Genomic DNA, 22500 nt, shown 5'->3' with positions numbered 1-22500 from the left:
GGATTTTTTTTTATCGTTTACAATAAATACAGCCAGTTTAAGCAGCTAAGATTGGACAAACACACGTGGCTCGTTCGTACACTGTGGATTACGGTCGGCCGCCAAGTGCCCCTTGAATGAGCCCATCCCCCAGGCCTGGCTGCACGGTATCCCCGGTTCAGCTGAGCTTTCCTCACTCCTTGTTCTCATCATCATAGGAGTTCTTTGAATCATACATTGGCTAGCCCATCAACCCAGGACCAAACTGAATTGGGAGACCAGCATGCCTCCCAGATGAGGTATTTCAGGAATGTCCAACTAGGACATGACCACAGGGCGGACCGAGGACACGCTGGAGAGATCGCACCTCTCGACTGGCTTGTGAACACCTCGGTGTCCTTCCAGAGGAGCCGGAGAGGAGGAAAGAGGCATGCGCTTGACTGGCTTGACCCAGGTAAGTGTGAGAAAATAAAGTGAGACATGAGATGTTTTTTTAACATCCTTTGGAGTATCTGTCATAGATAAAGGAAACAGTGTGATAACCACATACAGAAACATTAACTAAAAGTTTTCCCATATAAAATCTAAACCTTATTTTAGTCCGTAAAACAGCTCAGTCACTCGAGGGTTGAAATAATGCAGTACGTTACATGTGGGAAGGTTTTATTCTGTGTTCAAATGTACATATTTCTAATTCTATGAAAGCCAGATAAACCAGAATGGATGAAATCACATTCGCTGGCAGCGGTGTAAAGACTATGTGCTCGTTATTCTTAGTTCTTAAAGTCTGGCACATTTTGCTTGGACTAAATCTAAATAAGGACTCCTCAGCAGAGCTTAGCAAGCATCTAGCATACAGCGCGATGCACATCCAGTATCATCCTGGGCTCCCCCTGCTCCCCCAGACCCTCTTAAATCAGATGTGCACCGAAACATTGTGACATCATCCTTTTTAACTTTCCTCCACCCGTTAAAAGGACGACGAAGATTTCTTCCCCATCTTTCAAATGTGACGTGTCCCAGTTTGAACCCAACCTGAACCCGGCCAGAAGCAAATGAGCCGAAACTACTGCAATTTTAACAACTTCTCGAAAAATATTCCTCGACCTCGTAGCTCCACTTCTCCATTCATCATCCTCAAATGGCCCCCCGAGCGCCCTCGAGCGGGGCTCAGGGCTGGTGAGACTGATGAACACCTCCGGAGTCTTTATGAAGACAGGGATGGAAAAATTCAAATTGACACACTTGGAAAGGTTGCACCGAGACCGGATTGTGGCACATTCTCACAGCAATAAAACCGAAACGAGACACAAAGAGGAAGCGGTTGAGAGGATAAGACAAACCTGCTTCATGCGCTTTATTTCGTCTCGACTTTTGTCATCACTTTCACACTTTCTGTTCTTGTTTCTTGTTTTGTTCATTACTTCGTCCTGATTTCTCACCCTCCTGCTGTCTGATGCCGTCTCTTCCTCTGCTGTCACTTTTTCTTCTTTCATCCTTCTTTGCGTTCTCTTTTTCCAGCCAAACTGCAAACTTGCGCCAGCTTTTGTAATCTTAACACTGAGATTAGGGCGACTACCTAGGCTGAATAAATAAAACGAGCTCCTGAACATTAAAGTAGACCCCATTATGTTCATTCCCTGCTTCTTATTTTTATTCTTGGACTCGCTTGAGTTTGCATTATTCACACTTCATAATAATCCTTTATGTCGCACTGAGATTTGGTTCTCACTGAACTGGACCCCTGTTTTCTTTCCGTCTACATGCGCCAAACAAAAGAAGCGTGCAGCTACCAACAGTACAGCTCTTTAATCTTCAGCCTCTCGTCATGGTCAGACGGATACCTCTGTCTGCTGGGTGTAGTTCAGTAGAAAGAAAACAGTTCCTACATGCAACGAGATTCACGGTTTCTGGACAGCGACGTTGTTTTTTCGGGGGGGAAATTCACAGCACTACAGGACAGAGGAGAATTCAAATTTAGGGGTGAACTCACACTTTAAGGCTAAAAAACTCCCCGAGAAGCAGCAGGGACATAAATATTTACTGATGCCTTCACATGCTTTCCTATATGTGTGTGCACAGGCGGTGAGTGATGCCCCCCCGGAGGCCTCCCAGTAACAGTAACTCGACACGCAGAGTTTCACAACAACAACTGAGAGAGAAAAGCTGAGCTCTGACCCTTCCAGCTTCTTCATCTCACTTTCCCTGGACTTCCTTCTGCACAGAAAACAAGCTGACACTCTGCAGGACACTAACTCGGCTTTCTTCGGTCTGCTTCTCGAGGATTAGTGAGCTTTAAACGCGGCGGTGTTGCACAACTGGAACAGCAGTTTCAAGTCAGACATTTTTATGCAACAGCCTTTGCAAACATATGCTAATGCACTGACGGGACGGGGTAAACAAAAATGGTTTTAACACTGACTCAGGGCACTCCTGTCACATTGCTGTGTTTGTGTTTTACTTTGAAGGTTACGTTTCTCACGTGTCACATGTGTTTTCACTTTCTGCTTTTGTTTCCTTCCCTCCTTTGTGATTGTCTGTCCACCCTCATCAGTTTCACCTGTGTTTGATTTCCTGCGGTTTTAAGAGATAATAAAAAGTCTGCCTGTTTCTCCTGAATAGCATCAGTAAGAAATCGGGATTCCTGGAAGCTGCTTGATTTCTGCTATTATCTTATTGGCTGCAAGCAATTAAAAAATGATGCCGATGTCCTGTTGCCTGACACAGTCGGAATTTTTTCAGCTCTTTAGCTCTTTTTCACGTTTACTGAGCAGAGCATTTAAAATTCACACAGGTTCATAAAGTGCTTTTTGTCTGCAGCAGCGGTCTTGTTTTCAGCCTGATTTATGTGTTTAACTACGGAGCCCTGTGAGGGACTTCTGCGAGATCTCACAAAGGTTTTGAGAGATCTCGCAAAATAGGCCGCATCCTTCACAGGGTGCATCTGAAGGCCGATGACTTCACAGCCAGGCGACGAAGGCTGTCTCAATTTGAAGGCTGCTTCAAATGCATCCTTCATTTCCCCGAATTTGATGGATGGGCCGGGTGTATCCTTTGTGGCCCAACCTATCCAAGAATTCATAGCGCGGCCCAGCCAATTCCAGTTTCCAACATTGGCTGCAGCTAGTTAGTTTTAATATTACTCTTTCTGGGTTACAGAAAGTGTAAACTTCAAATATCTGCTCGGTTTATCAAGACATCACATATTTGCAAAAGTCTTCAGAGACGTCTGTTACCCACCTGCTCGAAGATGACCGGGAGGTCGAGGCCCACTAGAGCCAGAGGGAACACCGCACTCTGGGCACATCGTTCCTCGACCACCTGGTCAGCATTGAGCTGGCGGCCTCGGAAGGATTCGGCCTATTTTGCAAGATCTCGCAAAAGTTCATCTTTAATTTTTTTTCTCCAATGTCCCTTGCGGGGCTCCGTATTTAACCTCTTCACACTTCTTTCACTTGATAGTTTTATCTTCCTTTGTAAATTTAGCCACTCTGCAGTCCTGTCAGTGGGCTGTTTGTGATACGCGTATGACGCCGGCTCATATCTAGATTCTGGGTAGATTTATTGATTTGATAACCTTTGTATTTGGAACTTTCTTCATCTGTGGGCCTGAATGGAAACTCCAACTGTTATCTCTTTAGATAACAGTACATTTACAGCGATAATGTTCATTCTCTTAAAGATATTTACTATCATACCAAAGAGAGACGACACGTCCAGGCATGTGATTTAAAGAAGTCACTTTTTCATCTCCTGACAATATCATGATTTTTCGGCGCTCTCCATCGTTTCTTATTCCACTAATATTCCTCATCACTGTTTAACTTTCAGCTGAGCTCTCCACTCTTTTTTTTCCACACCCACCCACTTTGTCCTCTTCTCTCTCTCCCTCTCTTCGTGTCTTTGTCTCACCTTGAAAGAGTCCCGTCCCTCGAGTGTTGGGTTCAGATTCAATTTTCAGCTTCAGAGAGTGTGAGAGAGAAAAGCATACAAAGAGGGCAAGAGGTCGAGAAGAGAGACAGATCAGGTGAACCAGAGGAAGCAGAACATAAAGCGGAGAGTTTGAGACAAAGGAAGAGACCCAGTTTCCATTTGGGAATAAGGTAAAAAGTGAATATGAAGAGGCGGTGCTAACTCTTCGCCCGATCCTTGGTGTTGGTTTTGAATTTTTAAGAAAATCTGAGATGGTTAAGAAGCTTTTACCTTAGAAAGGTGATACCAAAATACTGTGTTCAGAGCTTGTTCCACTACCTTTACAAGGCTTAAAAATGTCAAACGAGACATTTAGTCTTTGGTAATCCTTCTGCTGCAGATTTTCAGAAACACTGAAGCGTAGTAGCCTGAACATTAGAAGCAGAGCAGTGTGACACGTCTGCAGACTGTGGGCTTGATAGATAAAACCCAAACATATCAAACAACAAGACCCTTTAAACAAACATCTCGTCTCTTGCATGGAGGTTTCACCAGTGCGTGCAAACCCATTGTTTATTTCCTGCCAACTGGTTTGTTGTGCGTGCAGACAGAGTCAGTGTTGATGTTTGCTGCCACTCCCTCTCCCCCCTTCCTCCGCTCTTTGTTGTCACCACCAATCTACCCCCAACCCTCCGTCTCTGGGGAATCCACCCCCGACCCGCCTTCTACTGTGACCCTAACGCCCCGGGGCTTTGTGGGGGTCTGGGAATGTGCCTCCTTCAGCAGGACCAGCTGGAGCGAGAGCAGCAACAAGCTGCAGGGGCAACAAAAAAACACAAGATGCCCTCGAAGTCTGAAAAAAACAGAAGCCGCACAAAGAAAGCGATGACGAGCCGCTCTTTTAAAGCCCAGTAAAATAAGGACATTTACGTCACTCTGTTGAAAACATCTCATAAAAACGTGTTTACTTTATTTCAACAACCACACCCTCATCTCGGTTATGCAGTCAGAGCAGCTCAAATGTGCTGGGTACAAAGATTTTCTGCTAAGTCAGGCCTCTCCTAAACCACATGAACACTAATTAGTGACTAATTTTTAAAAAATGTTTACACACAAGCGTAAAAGACGATTGGCCAACCAATTTACTGGATGGCAATCACTTTGTCCATATTGTGAAACTAGCCCTGGCCATCTTCATCTTGTTTCTTTCTCCTAACAGCAGGGTCACCAGGTCGTCCAGCATCATCCAGCTGCCTCTCCACTCAGCCTCTCGTCCCACAGTCTTGTTCTGCTTCACATGCTACTGTAGTGCACATATGCTGCAGCTATGTTCAGCCTGTTGGTCACTGCTCACACATGCTGTGACATCAACACAATTTATATAAGTGTGCAAACCAACGTGTGCGACAAGTGAAAAGAACACTAGAGGATGAAAGTGGTGAGCATAAACTGTTACAGTTTCCAGCTGCAGTCCAAGTTTGTGAAGCCAGAATCTGCCCAAAGAATGAGAGACTCTCTGGAGAGGCAGCTGGCTGTAGCGGCTCTGCATTTATTTCTCTCAAAATATTTGCATGGGTTTGTCTCCTCGCAAACTCAAAAGAAGAGAAGTCCAAAATCTTCACTGTTTTCATACCAGAGCTGCTGCTGATTGACTGTAAATCTTCATGAAAAGCAGGACAGAAGTATGAAGGCAAATAGAGGATTTTTGGTTCTAATATAAATATAGGGCAGGGATAGCTCAGCAGGTAGGGTGGTTGCCCCATGATCGGAAGGTTGGGGGTTCGACTTCACTGAACGGCTACCCTGAGACACCCCTGAGCAAGGTACCGTCCCTACACACTGCTCCCCGGGTGCTGCATTGGTGGCTTGCCACTGCTTCACTGGGTGAATGGGTTAAATGCAGAGGAGTAATTTCCCTACGGGGACTAACAACAATATACATATCATTATTATTATTTAACATGTAAAAAAAATCCCTTCTGTACCAATTTCACATAAAAAGAACTTCAAGCAGGACAGGAACAGGAAGTTAAGATACTGTCAGATTAAAATCTTTGTGTTTACAGGAAATCGTGTTGTACTCACACAAATGACTGAAAGCATACATGTGTTCAAAGGAGGCTCATTTAAGTCTCGTCCCAAATAGCTCATCAAGGTCATAACTAAGGCTGCCACGATTTGTCGACTAGTCACGATTACGTCGACTATCAAAATCGTCGACGACTGATTTAATAGTCGACGCGTCGTTTGAAGCTTTGTAAGATCACAAAAGACGCAGGAATAAGTAGCAGGATTTAAGAGTGTAATAACGGACTGAAACAGAAGATGGCAGCACTGCATGTACAAGGATGCCAGCTGCCGTTAAACCCCGAAGAAGAAGAAGAAGAAGAAGCAGCAGCAGCTGTGTCCCAGAATTCATAGCGGCCCAGCTCAGTTTCCAACAATGGCGGCAGCTAGTTAGTTTTAATATTACTCTTATTATTCTTTCTGGGTCACAAAATAAACGTTTAACATATTTTCAGCCGAGAATGTAGCTGTGTAAACCTCAAATATCGGCTCAGTTTATCAGGACACCACATATTTTCAAAAGCGCTCCGACGTTTTCAGAGACGTCTGTTACCCACTAGCTCGATAGCTAGCCGGGGGCTAGGTCACTAGCGCGGTGAGAACACCGGACTCCCGGCAAATTGTTTTCAAACCCACCGCCGTCTTTCGCTACTCAGGTTAAATATATATGAGTCACTTAGATAAATTAAAAATGTTGTTGTTTGGCTTTTTTTTTTTTTTTTTGTATTTTATTTGTTCCTGAGTAAATCGGTTTGTCTGAGATTAAAGTTATAGTTTTTACACAGCTGAATAAACGTCAAGCAGACAGCTGATCATCAGAAGTGTGAGATGCTGGAGAATATACTCCGTTGTCCTGTTATATTTTAGATAGCAAGGAGTTTATTAAACTTCACCGAAACAATCTGCAAATTTCATTAAAATTGAATAAACTATCATCTTGTCTTTATTTTTAGTTAGCACCTTAAAAGCTTAAAGCTGTAAGCTAATGATAGTTATATAAGAGCAGATGCTGCTGGTGCAATAAGCTGTAGTTTTACGTCCAGTGGATGATGATCTGATTAGTCGACTAATCGCATAAATAATCGGTGACTAGTCGACTATCAAAATAATCGTTTGTGGCAGCCCTAGTCATAACGTCACATTTTTGCATATAAGAATAATTACGCTCCCTTTTCCAAAAACTACAAGTGATGAAGTGATTCGAGATGATCCATCAGAGAAGTTAATTAAAGTTAAAGAAAAGGAGCTGGATCGCAAGCAAGGACGAACTGAAAAGCCTCCACGGTCCAAAGGAAGAGCGCACCCACAGAAACGAGACCACCGCCACCACAATGACAACCTTCATGTCTAAGAAGTGCAGAGCAGAAATACCACATCACTGTTAGCAGTGAAGCTCCCAGGGAAGCAGGGCAGCACAGGAACATGAAGGCTTTTCCCTGAATGTCAGCTAAACGGCGTGCTATCAGTGGTGACAGCGCAGCGAGCGTCTGCGGAGCGACGATCCCGCTGCGAGACCTGAGGTGAACAGGAAACACGCTCTGCTCCAACCACATCTGACAGTGCTGGGAGAGCTTGCACTGGGAGGGAGATCCTTTCATACGTGACTGTAAAGACAGACCTGTAGTGCATGTATTCTTCCCAGCGGGGTCAAATGTACGCGCCGCTCTCCAAAGGAAGTCTCCATCTGCATGCAGGAGGTGGTCTGCAGGAGGACCTGGCAGCTCAAAGGTGCTGAGGACCTCATCTTCCATTAGGACGGTTTATATTTCCACACTTTGAAAAATAAATATATGGAACAGTTTTGTGCACAAAGCACAGGGAACAACTTCAAAACAAACCTGTGTGAATTCGCCTTTGTGCCATCTGAAATGTGATGTGCTTTTGCACCAGCCAGTCTCCAAGCCAGTCACATCAGGTGATGACTCAGCTACCTTCTACTGATCTAACTGGCAAATCTCACACAGGGGGAAGCATTTAAAGTATTTAAAGGCAACAGCTCAGCTTCTGAGAGTCTGCATTCAGGTCACTTCCCTGTGGTACATGAACAGTTCTCCCTACAGGTCCTCATCTATCTGCAAGCCACTTTGCAGCCCACCTCCACCCCAACTCCTCTATTTCATACTTCATCAGTATCGTATCTGTTGCTCTGTGCCTGCTTTTTACATCTCTGTCCCATAAGGCCACCAGATTTAAGGAGAAAGCAAAATATCTGAGATGAAAAACATAAGAGCATTCTGGGGTTTAACAAACGTAGAACTGAAAACTAAGTGGGAATTATAAAAATGAAATTGGGTGGTTGTTACATTTACAAAAGATGGTAAAGATAAGAGGATGGATGGAGTGGAAGTTATTATAAATCCATTAACATTTTATGTTAACCAGACTCTAGACTTTGTTGAACACTCCAAAAAAACATAACTCATTAAAAAATCATAGAAACGATTTCCACATGGCTTTCTATTACAATTAAGCATTTTTGTCGCACTAACGTAATTTACATGGGTTGGATCAACTCAATTAAATTAAGTTGGACTCAACTGTAGTAAAACAGTTGATTCATCATTAATTAATCAAGTTAGTCCAACTCAAGCACATTAAGTTGGAATAACAGAATTGCATAATGCTAAAATAAAGCAATTTAATTATGTGGGAATTCTTTCCATGATTTTTTTATGTTCATTCAAAAAGTTATTTTTTTGAGTGTTCTTTATGTACATTATAACCTCAGACTTATCAGAACCTGCGCCTCAGCTTCTACTTCTCTAAACGCTTTCTCCCTTCCGTGCATGTCAAAACCACAATGAGCGTGCTCGCATCTGTTTGGGAAAATCCAAGATCTCTGGAAAAACGATGTGAGCGTGAGAGAAAGAACGAAAGAATACGCACTGCCCAATTATCTCACTCCTTCTGCACCGAAAACACACTCATACACTTCTCTCTCTCCCATGTCGGACAGAAAGACCCCTGGGATTTTTTTTTTTTTTTTTTTGCCTATCGATGAAACTAAACACTCGGGCAGCAGAAATGGAAGAGCAGAGGGAGCAACAGAGGAGGACGGCTGGAGTGAACTCTGCTCATTAAGCCTTGAAATTCTCCATTCTGTCCACAAAGTCGAGGTCCCTCTGTTTCTTTTCTCCGTCGGAGGAGGATGCAGCTGCTGGGAAAGTGTGTGTGCATGCGTGTGTGTTTAGTGTCAGTGGATAAGGGTTTAAGTATGCAGTGAACTCAGAGCTGTGATGGTCATTCACAGCTGCTCCAAAACATCATACTGCTGGATCTCAAGCACACACACACACACACACACACACACACACACACACACACACACACACACACACACACACACACACTAACATTTGTTCTGTATCACAGAAATATTTAAAGACAAAAACTTGTTGGCCTTCTTTTTTATTTGTTATTTTTCAAAGATTTCATGTTATGTTTTGGGCGCTTTCTTATCTTACTGTTTTAAAGAGCTTTCTGTTTGCTAAAAATGCATTTCTACAATGTTTTGAGTTTTCTTTTTAAAACTTGAAAGTATCAAATCAAAGCTGTGGTAATATAAAGCCCCTTAGTACCAAAAACTAGACCGCCTGCTGCTTTTGCAAGCCACTTTGAATTTTCTCCACTCAAAAAAAACTTAACCGTGACCCTTTTCCGAACCTAACCATTTATTTTTAATGATGATGTCATGTAATAAACACGAAACAAACACCTGCAGTTTCTGGTGTAAGTGACCGAATCATTTAGTCCATCAACACTGAAATGAATCAGTACAAGTCAAAAAGTACATGTAAAATTTACGCTCAGGAAGCTGCATCAGTAGATTAGCGGTCATGGCTAGGTCATGAACTGTGATGAAACTGCATTGACGTTCAGTTTGTTGTAGTTTGACTGTTTTTGTGACTTTGGTGTTTAACACGTTGTTTCTGAATTAAACTGTATTAACAGCTCTGCTAGGGCGTCAGGAGGTGTTAAAAACACTCTAAATATACGTGCAAATACTCAAACTACCACTTCCGTGGTCTCCCATCTCCTGTCCCTTCATGTGCTTCAGTGCAGTTTAGCTCACTTGGCTTTCTGTTTGCTGTTTATATCCGTCTGACTCTCTCCTACTCTCTGTTTGAATATTCATTGCTCTTTTAAGTTCGATAAACAAGCGTCTTCTGTTGTTAAATCTTGTTTCCATCAATTGCGTCTTATTAGCAAGGCCAGACCTTATGTTCCACATCGGGACCTTGGAAAGCTTATCCACGCCTTTGTGACATCCAGGTTGGATTATTGCAACTCACTTTACTTCGGTCTTAACTCTACTCTCTTCCATAGACTCCAAATTGTTCAGAATGCAGCTGCTCGTCTCCTTACTGGTAGTGGACGGCGTGTCTCTATCACCCGTGTCCTTGCTGATCTGCGTTGGCTTCCCGTTAAGTACTGCATCCGATTCAAAATCCTGCTGCTCACCTTCTGAATTATTAACAATATAGCACCAAGCTACCTCATTGAGCTACTTAGATCATACCCCCCTACTAGAGCATTAAGATCATCTTCCCAGTCACTCCTGGTACTGCCAAGATCTCGGCTGAAGACTAGAGGTGACCGCGCGTTTGCCTTGTCTGCACCCGATTTATGGAATAACCTCCCCATCGCTATACGTGAGTCTGATTCCATTCAATCCTTCAAATCGCGGTTAAAAACCCACTTATTTAGCCTCACCTTTTCTACCAGTTAATGCTTGCTTGATAGTTAGCTTAACGCTTATTCTTATCTTCGGCTTTTAATTCATTTTTAATTTTTTGACTGTTTGATCCTCTACACTTAGCCTTCTTTTATGCTTTTATATGCAATTCTTTTCCCTTCGTGTGTTTTAATGCCATTCAACCTGCTAGCACGTTTTGGTACCTTGCCATAGCCCTCATCCTTCCCTGTTACTTCATCTTACCCTCTTGCATGTTAAGCACTTTGGTACACCACTGGTTTTTAAATGTGCTATATAAATAAAGTTTGTTGTTGTTGTTGTTCAATGCAACAAAATTCACAGTGAAACTGGTCTCATGTACGTTTTTCTGTTTCTGTTGTCAGATAAGAGAACGTCTGAAACATCTCAAACGCAGCCCACAAACATCAGGAAAAACCAAACAAACTCAAGCCATTCACCAAACTGGTGGTTCTTATTGCTGAAACCCAGACTGTGTGACTGAACTGTTCTCTAACAAACTCTGCATTCTCAAATGTTCTGGGCTGGATTAAAGTTTGCAGAGGGCTGGATCTCGAGCCTTCAGCCAGCCTTTTAAACGTGAAGTCAGATCCTATGAGAGATCACAGATGGTGTCATTCGATTTCCTCACATCGCATATTTCAGCCCTGTTGACCCAAATAAATGTGGTGCAAACATCTGGAGGATTGTCCAGCAGAATCCCAGATTGACTGCATTCTCTAGCAGGATTTTCCTGGATAACACTGCCTTTGGAGACGTCTCAGGGTATATAAGAATGGTCCCAGTCGTCATACGCTGAGCAAACGGATGTATATTTTTATGAATTATATTACAGGTGCATTATAGTCTTCACATGTTGAGTTCTTGGAACTAAATAATACTTATTCTTTATGAGTCAAACAACTTGTCAAGCTCTAAAAATACTTCTAATTTTCCAAACACCCCTGATTAGTAGGCTGCCACCATCACACCAGGAACAGCAAATTTAAGACATTAAAAATTAAGTTATTAATGACTTTGCTGAGACTTTTAGAGCTACCCTGAGAGCTGTAATAGAGCCACTGGTAAGCCTTTCCTGGACCCTGGGCTACATGTTTGACACCACTGTCTTATACCTCTGTCTAAGCTTATACAGTGATGTGTTTAGGGGTAAACAGTGACTTAAGGAAAAAGCTTTAACCATGATTAGTAGAGGCCAAAATCCAGATGCTAAAGAAGTACACTGTGCACTAACAGAATTCCTGAGGTTGGGCAAGAGGTGTCTTTGCAGGAAACCCTTAGACACCCCTCGAATTGGTGGGTGTGTTGCCAGGTTCCTTCTACAGAAATTATATTTGTGTGTCTAGACTGTATTAACTCTGTGACATTAGACGAACACATGTACGCCAATTACACGAACAATGTTTGAAAGTTATGTAAGTGAGAGAAACAGGAAAACAGAGACTTTAAAATAAACATGAAACCAGAAAACTGGGAGTGTGGAACATCTGTATTACAGATGTGTCAGCAGTTTCCACATCTGTGAGCCTGCTAGGGCCCACTTGGGTCTGAGTGATGTACATTTTAGGGACTCCGTGCTCGCTGCAGTCTTGTTCTGAACGACAGGTGTCACTACTCAGAGAAAAACTCAGGCTTTTTGATTCAGCGCTGGATGCGAAGGAACTAAATACGATGAAACAGGGACAAAGCAATAGCGGAGTTCTTTTCAAAGTTTTCTCCTAAAAGTCTCCAAATTGATGTACCACAGTACTGTGGTGGATGTGGCTCAGGCATGAGAGAGAATGACAAGGGTTCAGTCTCTGGCTACTACAGCCTGCATGCTGAAGCAACCCTGTACAAGACAGAGAACACCTGCAAGTGTCACCAGAGGTGGGACCAAGTCATTGTTTTGCAAGTCTCAAGTAAGTCTCAAGTCTTTATCCTCAAGTCTCAAGTCAAGTCTCAAGTAATGTCAGGCAAGTCAGAGTCGAGTCTCAAGTCACTGGTGTAAAAGTCCGAGTCAAGTCACAAGTCTGAAACTTTGAATTTCAAGTCCTTTCGAGTCTTTAAAAAAAAAAAACAACGAAAAAATAATGTTGCAGTTATGCTAAATGTAAATATTAGACCATGTAATTTTAAAATCTGTGTTTTTCTCAACACATGACAAAATAGTGAACTTAGAAAATATACACAAATTGTGAAATTGCACCTCTTTAAAATGCAGCTCAATTAAACCTAGCTCCAAGAATAATTTTCACCGACAGTTCTGAGATAAGCTGCATGTTATTCTTGGATGCGGTTGTAGGACCGGCTTTAAAATCGCATGACAAAAATATCATACACATTAAAAAAAACTGTATCACCAACGTAGCCTGGACAACATTTGCTAGTTAGATGAAGTCAGCCATCTCATCGTAGCATATTTATATGCATATTTATAATTATACGGTTCTTGGAGTGAGTGCATACACTCATGAAGTTTAGTAACTTCAGGTCACTGCAACAAGCCCAGGTACAGTTTACCGACGGATTTCAAGGTCCTGTACCCGGACCTTGAAATGCACCGTGTAGAAAGTAAAGACCATCGTACGTATCATAAGTTTACCAGTCTCACAAATCGTTGTCATAAATACACATTAGTTAACCGTTTATTAATAGGACCTTTGAGCTCAACGGTAATTAATTAGTAGTGGAAATAATTTCTGGTACCCATCACAGAAATGTAGCAGTGACAATAATACTGTATGCTGTAATCGTACTGGACAATTAGTGATACAAAAAACCTGTTTTATCCTGTGAATAAAAGTATATGTTTTTGTCAATGTACCATAATAACAGAGGCGAAACACAATATTGTGTCAGGACAATTCACTATTTATGCACAATAAATAAAGGAGCATAGCGCGACAATTTCTGTTCAGCGCCAGACTTGCTTGTAACCTATATCACCAATTATGTTATGAAAGTGACGTATTAACTACTAAAAAACACTGACCTTCGTGTAAATGCTTGGAGCAGACTAACCTGTGAGCTGGAGTGTTCTGGGATGTTATATTTGACCTTTGAATGGCTGCAATCCAGGCCACCCGTCGCCTCTTTGTTACTTCGGAAACATGGCTCGAACAATTTCTCTTCAACGACGTAATCCGATAACAACCGATTTCTTTACCCGTCGGCTTCCCGTGGCTGTCATGCGACCGGCTATTGCAGTTAATAATACAACAGCTTCTTGACATTTTTGTGTTTCTTTTTATCGCTGTATAACTGATTTTAATTGAAAGCCTGCGTGCGCTAGTACCTCTTGCCACGAGTTCCCAGAATCCTTTGCGGTTCTACCCGTGAATGACGTCACATTTTCAATCTCTATATAATATGCATGTTAAATTTTGTATTTGGGGTAAAATATCAAGTCTTTTCAAGTAAACCGGTTCAAGTCCAATTCAAGTCCCAAGTCATTGGTGTAAAAGTCCAAGTCAAGTCACAAGTCTTAGAACATTTTTTCAAGTCAAGTCTAAAGTCATAAAATTAATGACTCGAGTCTGACTCGAGTCCAAGTCATGTGACTCGAGTCCACACCTCTGAGTGTCACTAGTTTATTGTCCACAAACCACCACCTGAGAAGTGAAACGCTGGCCTGTCGACAGTCCTCCTGTGCATTTCCAGCTACTTTATCGCTGTGGCTTTCAAATGTATCTTCGCAAACTGGATGTGAAGCAATGCACAAAGAAGTGGAAAAAGTAGAAGGACAAATACGTTTGACTGTAAAAATGAAACAAAGAACGGGCACCCAGCCACCTGGACACAAGGTAACTAACGCACAACACACTAGGAAAAATACCGACAACGACGTCACCAACTTACGTACAAAGATTCACAGCAGAAGTCTGAAACAGGCCTGAGACGAGCTGCGTGTGTATGTGCTTGTGTGGTTGGGCGAATGAGGCTTGTAGTAAAAAGTAAAATATAAGTACTATTCCATTTTTATATATTCATAAATAGTACACTTGACCTTAGTCTGTCCACGCAGCGCATTACAAAAATAAAGAGGTGTAAAACGAAACTACACCGAAGCTGTAAATTCACAATCATGCTGCTGTTCTCGACACTTCATTTGACGCTGATCTCCACTGGACCCCCCCTTCCTCATTACGGGTCCCCCAATAATAGAAATCCTGTAAGCACCCCTGGCCATAACAGGACTGTTACTCTGCTTCAGTGCAGCAAGTTTATGTCCCCGAACCTGCAAATAAACCCCGACATGACAGCTCTGCAGCGTGCACCATTTGCCCCATCGTCCCAGCTTACCTGTGTCCTGTCTGAACTGGTGCATGGACTGGAGATCTATGATGTAGGGCGAGAGCCGGCTGTCCACCTGGCCGAGCACCACGCTCCCTCCGCGGGGGTCGCTGCTCCGGATGGCCGCCTCTATCTGGTGGGAGACGGCGGGGCTGTAGGGCCGCCACCGGCCGTGTTCGTTCAGCCATTCCCACACCACCACGGCAGAGGCCAGGAGCATGTTGTTACTGTTGGCCCTGGAGGGGAGAAGCACAGATGAAACGACAAGAAAACAGTGAGAAGCAGCAGCGCCGTGGAGGTAAAACAGGAGGAGGCTGTTAGCCCAAATAAAGGCAAGCAGAGGCCAAAAGCGCAGCGAACGGGCTGAAATTCTCCGCTATAATCCCTCCGTTTCAGCCACGATCGCTCCCTGTCTGTGCGAGCCAGTGTCGTGATAAATAACAAAGGCCCGATCGCTGAAACGAAGCCAGGCTGGGGGACTTACATGGAGCCGAGGCTGAGCTAACGCCGGGAGAAGGCGGCGCATTCTTCCACGAAGATCCGAGCTCCGCGCATGGCCGCGGGGAGAAGGAAATCACGGCCCCAGCTCAGCCTGCCTTTGTTAGACCACCGACACGCTGCGCTAAAACACACTGACACACACGCAGAGCTCGGCGGCCTGGTGCTGAGGTTCCTGTGCGCTGGGGTAACTCCAGTCTCGGCCTCGGTGCCGCGTAAAAATAAAAAAATAATAAAGCCGCTGATTCCTTTTGCTGGGTGTAGACAGCAACAGCTAGTGTGTGTGTTTGTGGGTGTGTGTGTGCCTTCCTTCTGTAGTTTGGGGCGTTGCAAACTGAAACGTTGAGAAAGTAGTAGCTTCCAACAGCGCAACCTCAGAAAGAACAACTCCCAGACCCTGAACAGGTTCGACCGGTCCCTGATTGTCATTCAAAAACAAATAAACATCTGTTTATGAAGTCAGTGACAGGAAAAGTTGTATATGCACACCAATGATTTGCTCCCCACCCACTCACTAAACTTTAGCAGACACAGAGCTTTATGCGGGGACAGCTTTGTTGACTTTGGACATAAATGTGGATGAGAAGAATGAAACATCTAATAACTTGGTTATAAGCAATGGTTACAAACTAAACACACAGAGGTGTGAGGGCCAGAAGCAGCCCACAGAGGGTCCAATGCAGAACACTGCGTGGCTCCGTAAAGTGTGACGACTGCAGCGAAGTCTAGGAAAAAACGTTCTGCTGTGCTGTTCCTGGAGTGGTGATGTTGGAGACTGGCCCCATCCGGGACACTTGACGGTCTAATGTGACGTATTCCAGGTCACTTAGGCTAAACCTGTGCGTTATTTAAGGCGGTTAAAGTATCTCTCCATGTTCACTGTAGTAAAAACAATTCAGTTCAGTCATGTTACTGAATAACTAGAGATGTTTAAAGAATTATTCGTGGTTTGTTTCTATTTGGGACCCCCCCCCCCAAAAAAAAAGAAAAGAAAAGAACCACTAGCAGTGGAGAGTCTGCTTCCATAACTCAATTTTAAATGCTGGTTGACACTATGTCACTATGACACTATTAGCGACACTATGTTCATCTTAAATGGAAATTATCCAGATTATTAATGTCAACAAAATCTGAACCTGAGATCAGAGTCTGGTAATGTCACCATTGTGAATTTTGTGCATTTTGTTTATGACAAGAATTAACCAAAAATATCACAAATCTTCACCCACCCACCACAGTCTCGTGGCAGTGAAATAATCGTGACCTCTGTTGTTCATGTGTTCATTCATTGAGCAGATTCGTGCGTAGCTACAGAAAATAAACATTTTCGACTGTAAAGCGAGGCACGCCCCTATTGGACAGGATAGAGGAGATGCTGTTGTATTACATAGATTTGGTCACGTCAAATATGACAGTTCTAGTCCTTCACGTGACACTGCATTTGATTATTAGTGAAATAACAATAAAGGGTAGACACTGAGGAGAAAAAGACGGGGGGAGGCAGGTTGCGTGCGCGCACCTGTGCGTATTTGGCATGCGCTGCAGCGAGAGCCAAACAGACTAAAGCGAGGATGAAGTGTTGATTCTGAGATTCTTTCAGCTGATTCCTGCTTCCCATGAGACTTCTGCTACAGTCGGCCATTCACGGCTGTATAAAGTGATCCCCAGGGCACCGGGAAATGACCGCTGGACAGTCTTCAACGCGCACGAGTGCGCACGCCAAAGATGCAGACACATGCAGACAAATGCACACATGCAGCTTCTGACTCTCCCTGTATGTTCTCTCGCTCAGACAGGCCACCTGTACCTGCACCTTGATTAGTAGATCAAATAGAAAAAAAAGGAAAAGGAGAGGCGGAGGAGAGATGGAGAGAATCCAAACGCCGATCCAGTTTTTTTGGTAGCTAATGCTTGAAATTCTGAAATAATTTTGAAATCTGGAGGAATGTCCACTCAGACGGACACATTTCACCAGCAGCAGGGGAGGGGGTCCATAATAAAATAAAAAATCATATAAACAAGAAAACAAGTCCAGCAATAGACGAAACAGCTTTAATGTCGCCACGGCTCGATACTAAACCCACAATCACTTCATTTTCAGCAGCCTGCAAATAAATTCACAAACGCGATTTCTCATTCCTGCTTTTAAAAAGCATATTCTCAGTAATACTAGCTCTTCTTGTATCGCAAAGAAAAATCTAAAGGTTTGTGAGGGCAGGTCTGCCTGAAATACTCACTTTTCTACAGCTTTAATCTACGCACAAATGTTAGTACTTGTATAAAACACTCACCTGTTGATACGATCTTCTGCGTCCACACACTCCAAGACTTTCGGAACAAAATCCCGGTTCTTCATGAATGAAAATCTATCCTTTCGGCTCAACCATGGCTCCTTTCTTTCTCCCTCTCTCTACCCAACAAAGGAAAAACACTCTTCGCTTTCTTCTCTTATTTATAAATCTGAAAAATACACTATCCAAAAAGTCAGGAAGTAGAATCCATCTAAAGGGTTAAAAGTGGGAAAATGGTGCCTCCATTATGTGATGAAATTAATCTGGCACGTATCCCTTCGCCTCCATCTTCACTAACACACTGTGGTGAAAAACTATGAGGCTCCAGAGGGGACCCCACCAGCTCCTGCCCCCTCACTCCATGCCCAGAAACGCACCAGTGTGGACGCAAAGAAAGAGAACACATACAGCTTCAGTTTACTGACCTGCTTACTTTTTGTAACACGCGCACAGGTGGAATATGATTTCAAATGTAAAATTAAACCCTTTTCTATGTGTTGGGAATTCACTGAAATTTTTTTAAAAGAAAGGAGTTTAGGAAAGTGGTTATCTTTGTGTGGGTGGTCGCACACTGCCGTCTAGTGGAGGACATGGAATGACATCTAGATTGTTTTATTTAAACTGAAAACATTTAAATTGAAATCACAGAATAACGAAAACTCAGTTGCACGTTTATCAACTTTTAGAAGCCGATTAGACGCTTTTAAAGTCTTAAGTCATTTCTCTTCATCTCTACGTCTCTACTTTTTCATATGTATGTTTCAATTAGCTTCCACTGATGACGTGTGTAACCAGGATTCAAAAATGTCTGTTTTACTTAATAATTATGTCGTAAAACATAATGGCGCTTTGGTTCTACAGATATACTCCTGCAAAGTCCGTTGTACTAACTTGACTCTAACTATTTTGGTAATACTGGCGGCTCTCGCTTTCGTCCCAGGCTCCATAGCTCAGGGGTTAGAGCACTGGTCTTGTAAACCAGGGGTCGCGAGTTCAAATCTCGCTGGGGCCTGTGAATCCTTTTCTGTTTTCATTCTTAGTTTAGTTTCTTGGACACTTCTAGACGACCCAGCAAGGTTCCCTAGAATTTAGCGTTTTCTTTCATCTCATTAAAAGTTAAGACCCAGAAAACCAAAATAAATTATTACAAAACAAAATTCCTACCTTGGTCCTATGGAGGACCACAAGAGCCACGCGCATCAAAATAAAGAATTCTGTGCTTATATAATGAATTGTAGAAGAAGTTCTTCGTCATTCGTTCATTCTTGTTAATGTAATGTAGCCTGATTCTCTGTTTACAAATCAGGTAGTGTAAAAATTACAATCAGAGAAGGTTGTTGTTGTGGTATTTCTGCGTCTGTATAAATGTATTTGCTGCATTTTGTAGCTGCATACAGTTTAGTAAAGGTAGCAGTTTGTAACAGGGAGCTAGCCAGCTACTCCCCGGTATTTTCAAACGCTTCAGAGCTAATAGACTATGTGCACCTTAGCATAAAACAAGAAGTTAGCATTTTCTCGTGCACAGGGTCTATTGTAAAGGCTATAAACACTGTAAACGACTCTGTGCCATTAACGTAGATCCGGACCAGTTTAAAAAAAACAAACAAACAATATAATTATATGGCACGTGTCTCGTCATATACAGCATTTATGTGAATTCGTCCAGAGCCCGGATAGCTCAGTCGGTAGAGCATCAGACTTTTAATCTGAGGGTCCAGGGTTCAAGTCCCTGTTCGGGCGTCAGAGTTTTTGCTTCTTCACCGTTTTTTGGTCTGTGGCGTGTGTTTATAATAATAATGTATTCTTTATTGATCACCGTGGGGAAATTCCTCTCTGCGTTTAACCCATTCACTCTGTGAAGCAGTATGGCATCCAGCCACTCCCACCCCAGCTTTACACTTGTTAGCTTAACTTAAAAAACTTTAAATTTAAAACTTTGAAATTTTTGTATTTATTTCTTATACACTTCAGTTTATTTCTAAGAAAACCAACGACCTCCAGTATCTGCCTGTTGCCTTATCTTGGTGTCTCCAGATGTATTGAAGTTCATAGCTTTGTAAGATATGTGGGGAACTAAATAACTGAGCAACATGGATAATAACATACACAAAGACTTAACTTTTTGTTTTGCATTTATAAGCAAAATAGCAACAAATCATTTTAACTACTTGAAGGAAAAAATACAGTGCATTTAGCAACCCAACATAAGAATGCCATAAATAAGAAGTGGAAGAAAAACAAAGAATCTACACTTTATACACAAAATAAAAACCCAGACATACACACACAGGTTGTATATATACAAATGCAACATTAATACATTGAATCCATGTAATAGTGGGCATAAACTATCAGCTGTGAAAGTGTAGTTGGTGTCGGAGTTGAAGTATTACTACTATTTGTCATATATTTACGGGTGATGTCAGGATCTGGTCCGGATGGCGGTCTTCTTCTTCTTCTCCTTCGCCCGAGCTTTCCAGTGGGTGACACAAACAGCCAGTACCATAATCATGAGGATGAAACCCGTGATCATGCAGTACCAGTGATTAAAAAGAAACCGAGATAAACCTGAAACTGATGACAAACAGACAAAATAAAGCCGAGGGTGAAACATGTTCTGAGACATGAAGTCCTGCATCACCTCTGACTGGTTTTCTTTTTTTCAGTGTGAACAAGTTTAACTCCACATTTATTCCCGGAGACTTCTTAATATAAAAATGTGATTTACACAACATTAGAAAGAAATGCAGCTGTAAATCAAAGAAGTTCATCAGGTTAATGCTTTATCTCTTACTTGGGTGTAGTCTGACACTCCATGGGTCGTGTCATTAGTAAGAAGGCCGTAACACTGACGTCAGTACAGTAAAAAGTGAAATTTTCAGAAGCCAGTGAGTGGGATGAATTGGACCCTTTCCCAGACCAGTTCTGTCTACCAGGCCATGTCTGACACCCCCGTTTTAGACCACACTTCACTCGACATCTTTCTAAAAAACCTGTTCATGAATCCGTCTCGTTCAGGCTGGAGTCCGAGCAAACGTTTAGAAGTTGCATAATTTCTCGATGTCCAGCCCGGTTTGTAAAATAGCTCCTGAATTAAATTTGTGTTTACATCAAGTACATAACCTCACCTTCTGTCCTGCTTGGACTTTGCAGGGGAAGTTTGTGTGGAAGAACTGACTCTGAGCTAAAGAAAAATTTCACAGTGAAATATCACCTAAAGGTTACTCTTACCCTGAAGCTTGGTTCCTTCCCCAATTTTTAAGTCTGAGTTTACGTAGGAAATACAGTAGTACAGCCCCAGGTCTCTGTCCTCGATACTGGAGATCATCAGTGCCAGAGAGCGGTTCACCAAATTCACTGTATAACGACTGTTGAGCTGAAACCCTAAAAAAAGAGTAACTGGTAGTTACTGGTCACCTGCTTCACAAAGTGAAATCACAGCCTTACACTCTCTGCATGTTTCCAACATTTTTAAGTGAGATGATCGGTCACCTTGGATGGGTCGTCCCTCTTTGAGGCTGGCAGAGAAGATCATGGTGGGAGGTTTATCTGGGTGATGCTTAAGCCACGTTGTGTCATAAAGATAGGAGAGGTTACAGCCCACGCTGGCTGTTGAACCCAGCTGGACGTGTTGGACCTCAGCAGCAGGAACAAGCAGCATCCAGAACCCAGATGTGATCAGTTCTGAAGGGGATCAGAGGGACACCAACTTTTAACGAGCCACACAGAGAGATCTCTCTCTGCGGTGTCCTTAAAATTCAGTTTTAATCAAGCAGTGGGAAAATGTTGAAAAACTGCAGCTCGTCTAAAGTCCACCTGAACCTTTCTCAGACTCTGAGTGAGTCCCCAGTGTCTCCTATATATATATAAATCACAGCACAAATAACAGGTTTACAACCTGGTGGAAAAATCTGCACCTGCAGCCAGCACACAGCTAGTTTATGCTGTTAGTGCCTGGGTCACTTTAAATTATCTGACAAATAACACGGCAGCTAATTGGCTTGTATGTGCATCCATACAGTTTATGAATGCAATCACATCTGTCTCCAAACAAACAAACATGATGGTGACAAAAATGCTAACTTGGCTTAAAAACGAATTCCAAAACCAGCGGGTGACATCACTGCGGCTGTTTATCTGTCATACACAATCTATGACTATACACTCAAGGCTGCTTGGCACAGAAACCATCTAACAGAAAAATATTTCCATTTGAAATGATTATCTTACTCAGTGGATGGAAACCACAGATTCACAGAAACTGGACCACACTGCGGCTCATTTTCCTTTATTTTCTGAAGAAGTGTTTCAAAAATATTTCTCTGTATCCACAGTTATGTAAAAGTGTTGCTCATTTCACATTTATTTACAGTCTGTTCATCCAAAAAAGAACTCATTGGCTCTGATGGGAAGCACTCAGCAGATTCGTTTTCAGAAAGAGTTTTTTTTCCATTCGAAATGGTTAAAAAGAATATTTTTTGCTGTTTAATCAATACATAACACCTTAATGCTTTTTAAGCATTCAGTCTTCAAAGTGTATTCAGGTGCATTGAGTTTTATGCAGTTAGTGTGTAATCAGAGTCTACTTGGAGCAAATTCATTTGACTGGACAGAGACTGGAAAGGTTTTCTTGGCAGTAGTTGTAGCCTCCAGGTTTCCTGGATTTCCACTTCTGGATTTGCATCTTTTATCCTATACTCCCAGCAGACCCACAGCCAGTTTGGAGGAGAAGCACCTATGAACTACCATCTTCACAGAAGAGCA

The 22500-nt window shown here is 42.6% G+C and overlaps 1 protein-coding gene, 2 non-coding genes and 1 gene segment (V, D, J or C); 2 read left to right on the top strand and 2 right to left on the bottom strand.

Moving 5' to 3' along the window:
- LOC113023568 (E3 ubiquitin-protein ligase DTX1-like) overlaps positions 1-18057 on the bottom strand; it is a 43872-nt gene extending 25815 nt beyond the window's left edge. Inside the window, exons 1-2 of one of the 2 annotated variants that reach the window (XM_026169684.1) lie at positions 17737-18057; positions 14957-15183 (exon numbers count right to left, since the gene is read on the bottom strand). In XM_026169684.1, coding sequence (XP_026025469.1) covers positions 14957-15183; positions 17737-17801 — 292 coding nt within the window. In that variant the 5' untranslated portion in view covers positions 17802-18057. Of the gene's footprint in view, positions 1-14956; positions 15184-15431; positions 15885-17736 lie in introns of those variants that run through there. The other variant, XM_026169685.1, reaches the window with a different exon arrangement.
- A 618-nt stretch (positions 18058-18675) lies between these two features.
- Positions 18676-18748, top strand: trnat-ugu (transfer RNA threonine (anticodon UGU)). The gene has a single exon. It is a non-coding gene; the product is annotated as a tRNA-Thr (tRNA).
- A 655-nt stretch (positions 18749-19403) lies between these two features.
- Positions 19404-19476, top strand: trnak-uuu (transfer RNA lysine (anticodon UUU)). The gene has a single exon. It is a non-coding gene; the product is annotated as a tRNA-Lys (tRNA).
- A 450-nt stretch (positions 19477-19926) lies between these two features.
- On the bottom strand, positions 19927-21415 carry LOC113023189 (Ig kappa chain V-V region T1-like). The segment is given in 3 exon segments: positions 19927-20310; positions 20968-21120; positions 21229-21415. Coding segments are annotated over 3 exon segments (474 nt in total).
- Positions 21416-22500: the final 1085 nt, after the last annotated feature.

The sequence above is a fragment of the Astatotilapia calliptera genome, chromosome 6 (genome assembly GCF_900246225.1).
Source record: "Astatotilapia calliptera chromosome 6, fAstCal1.2, whole genome shotgun sequence".
NCBI classification, from domain to species: domain Eukaryota; kingdom Metazoa; phylum Chordata; class Actinopteri; order Cichliformes; family Cichlidae; genus Astatotilapia; species Astatotilapia calliptera.
This window is presented reverse-complemented; position numbering and strand designations above follow the sequence as displayed.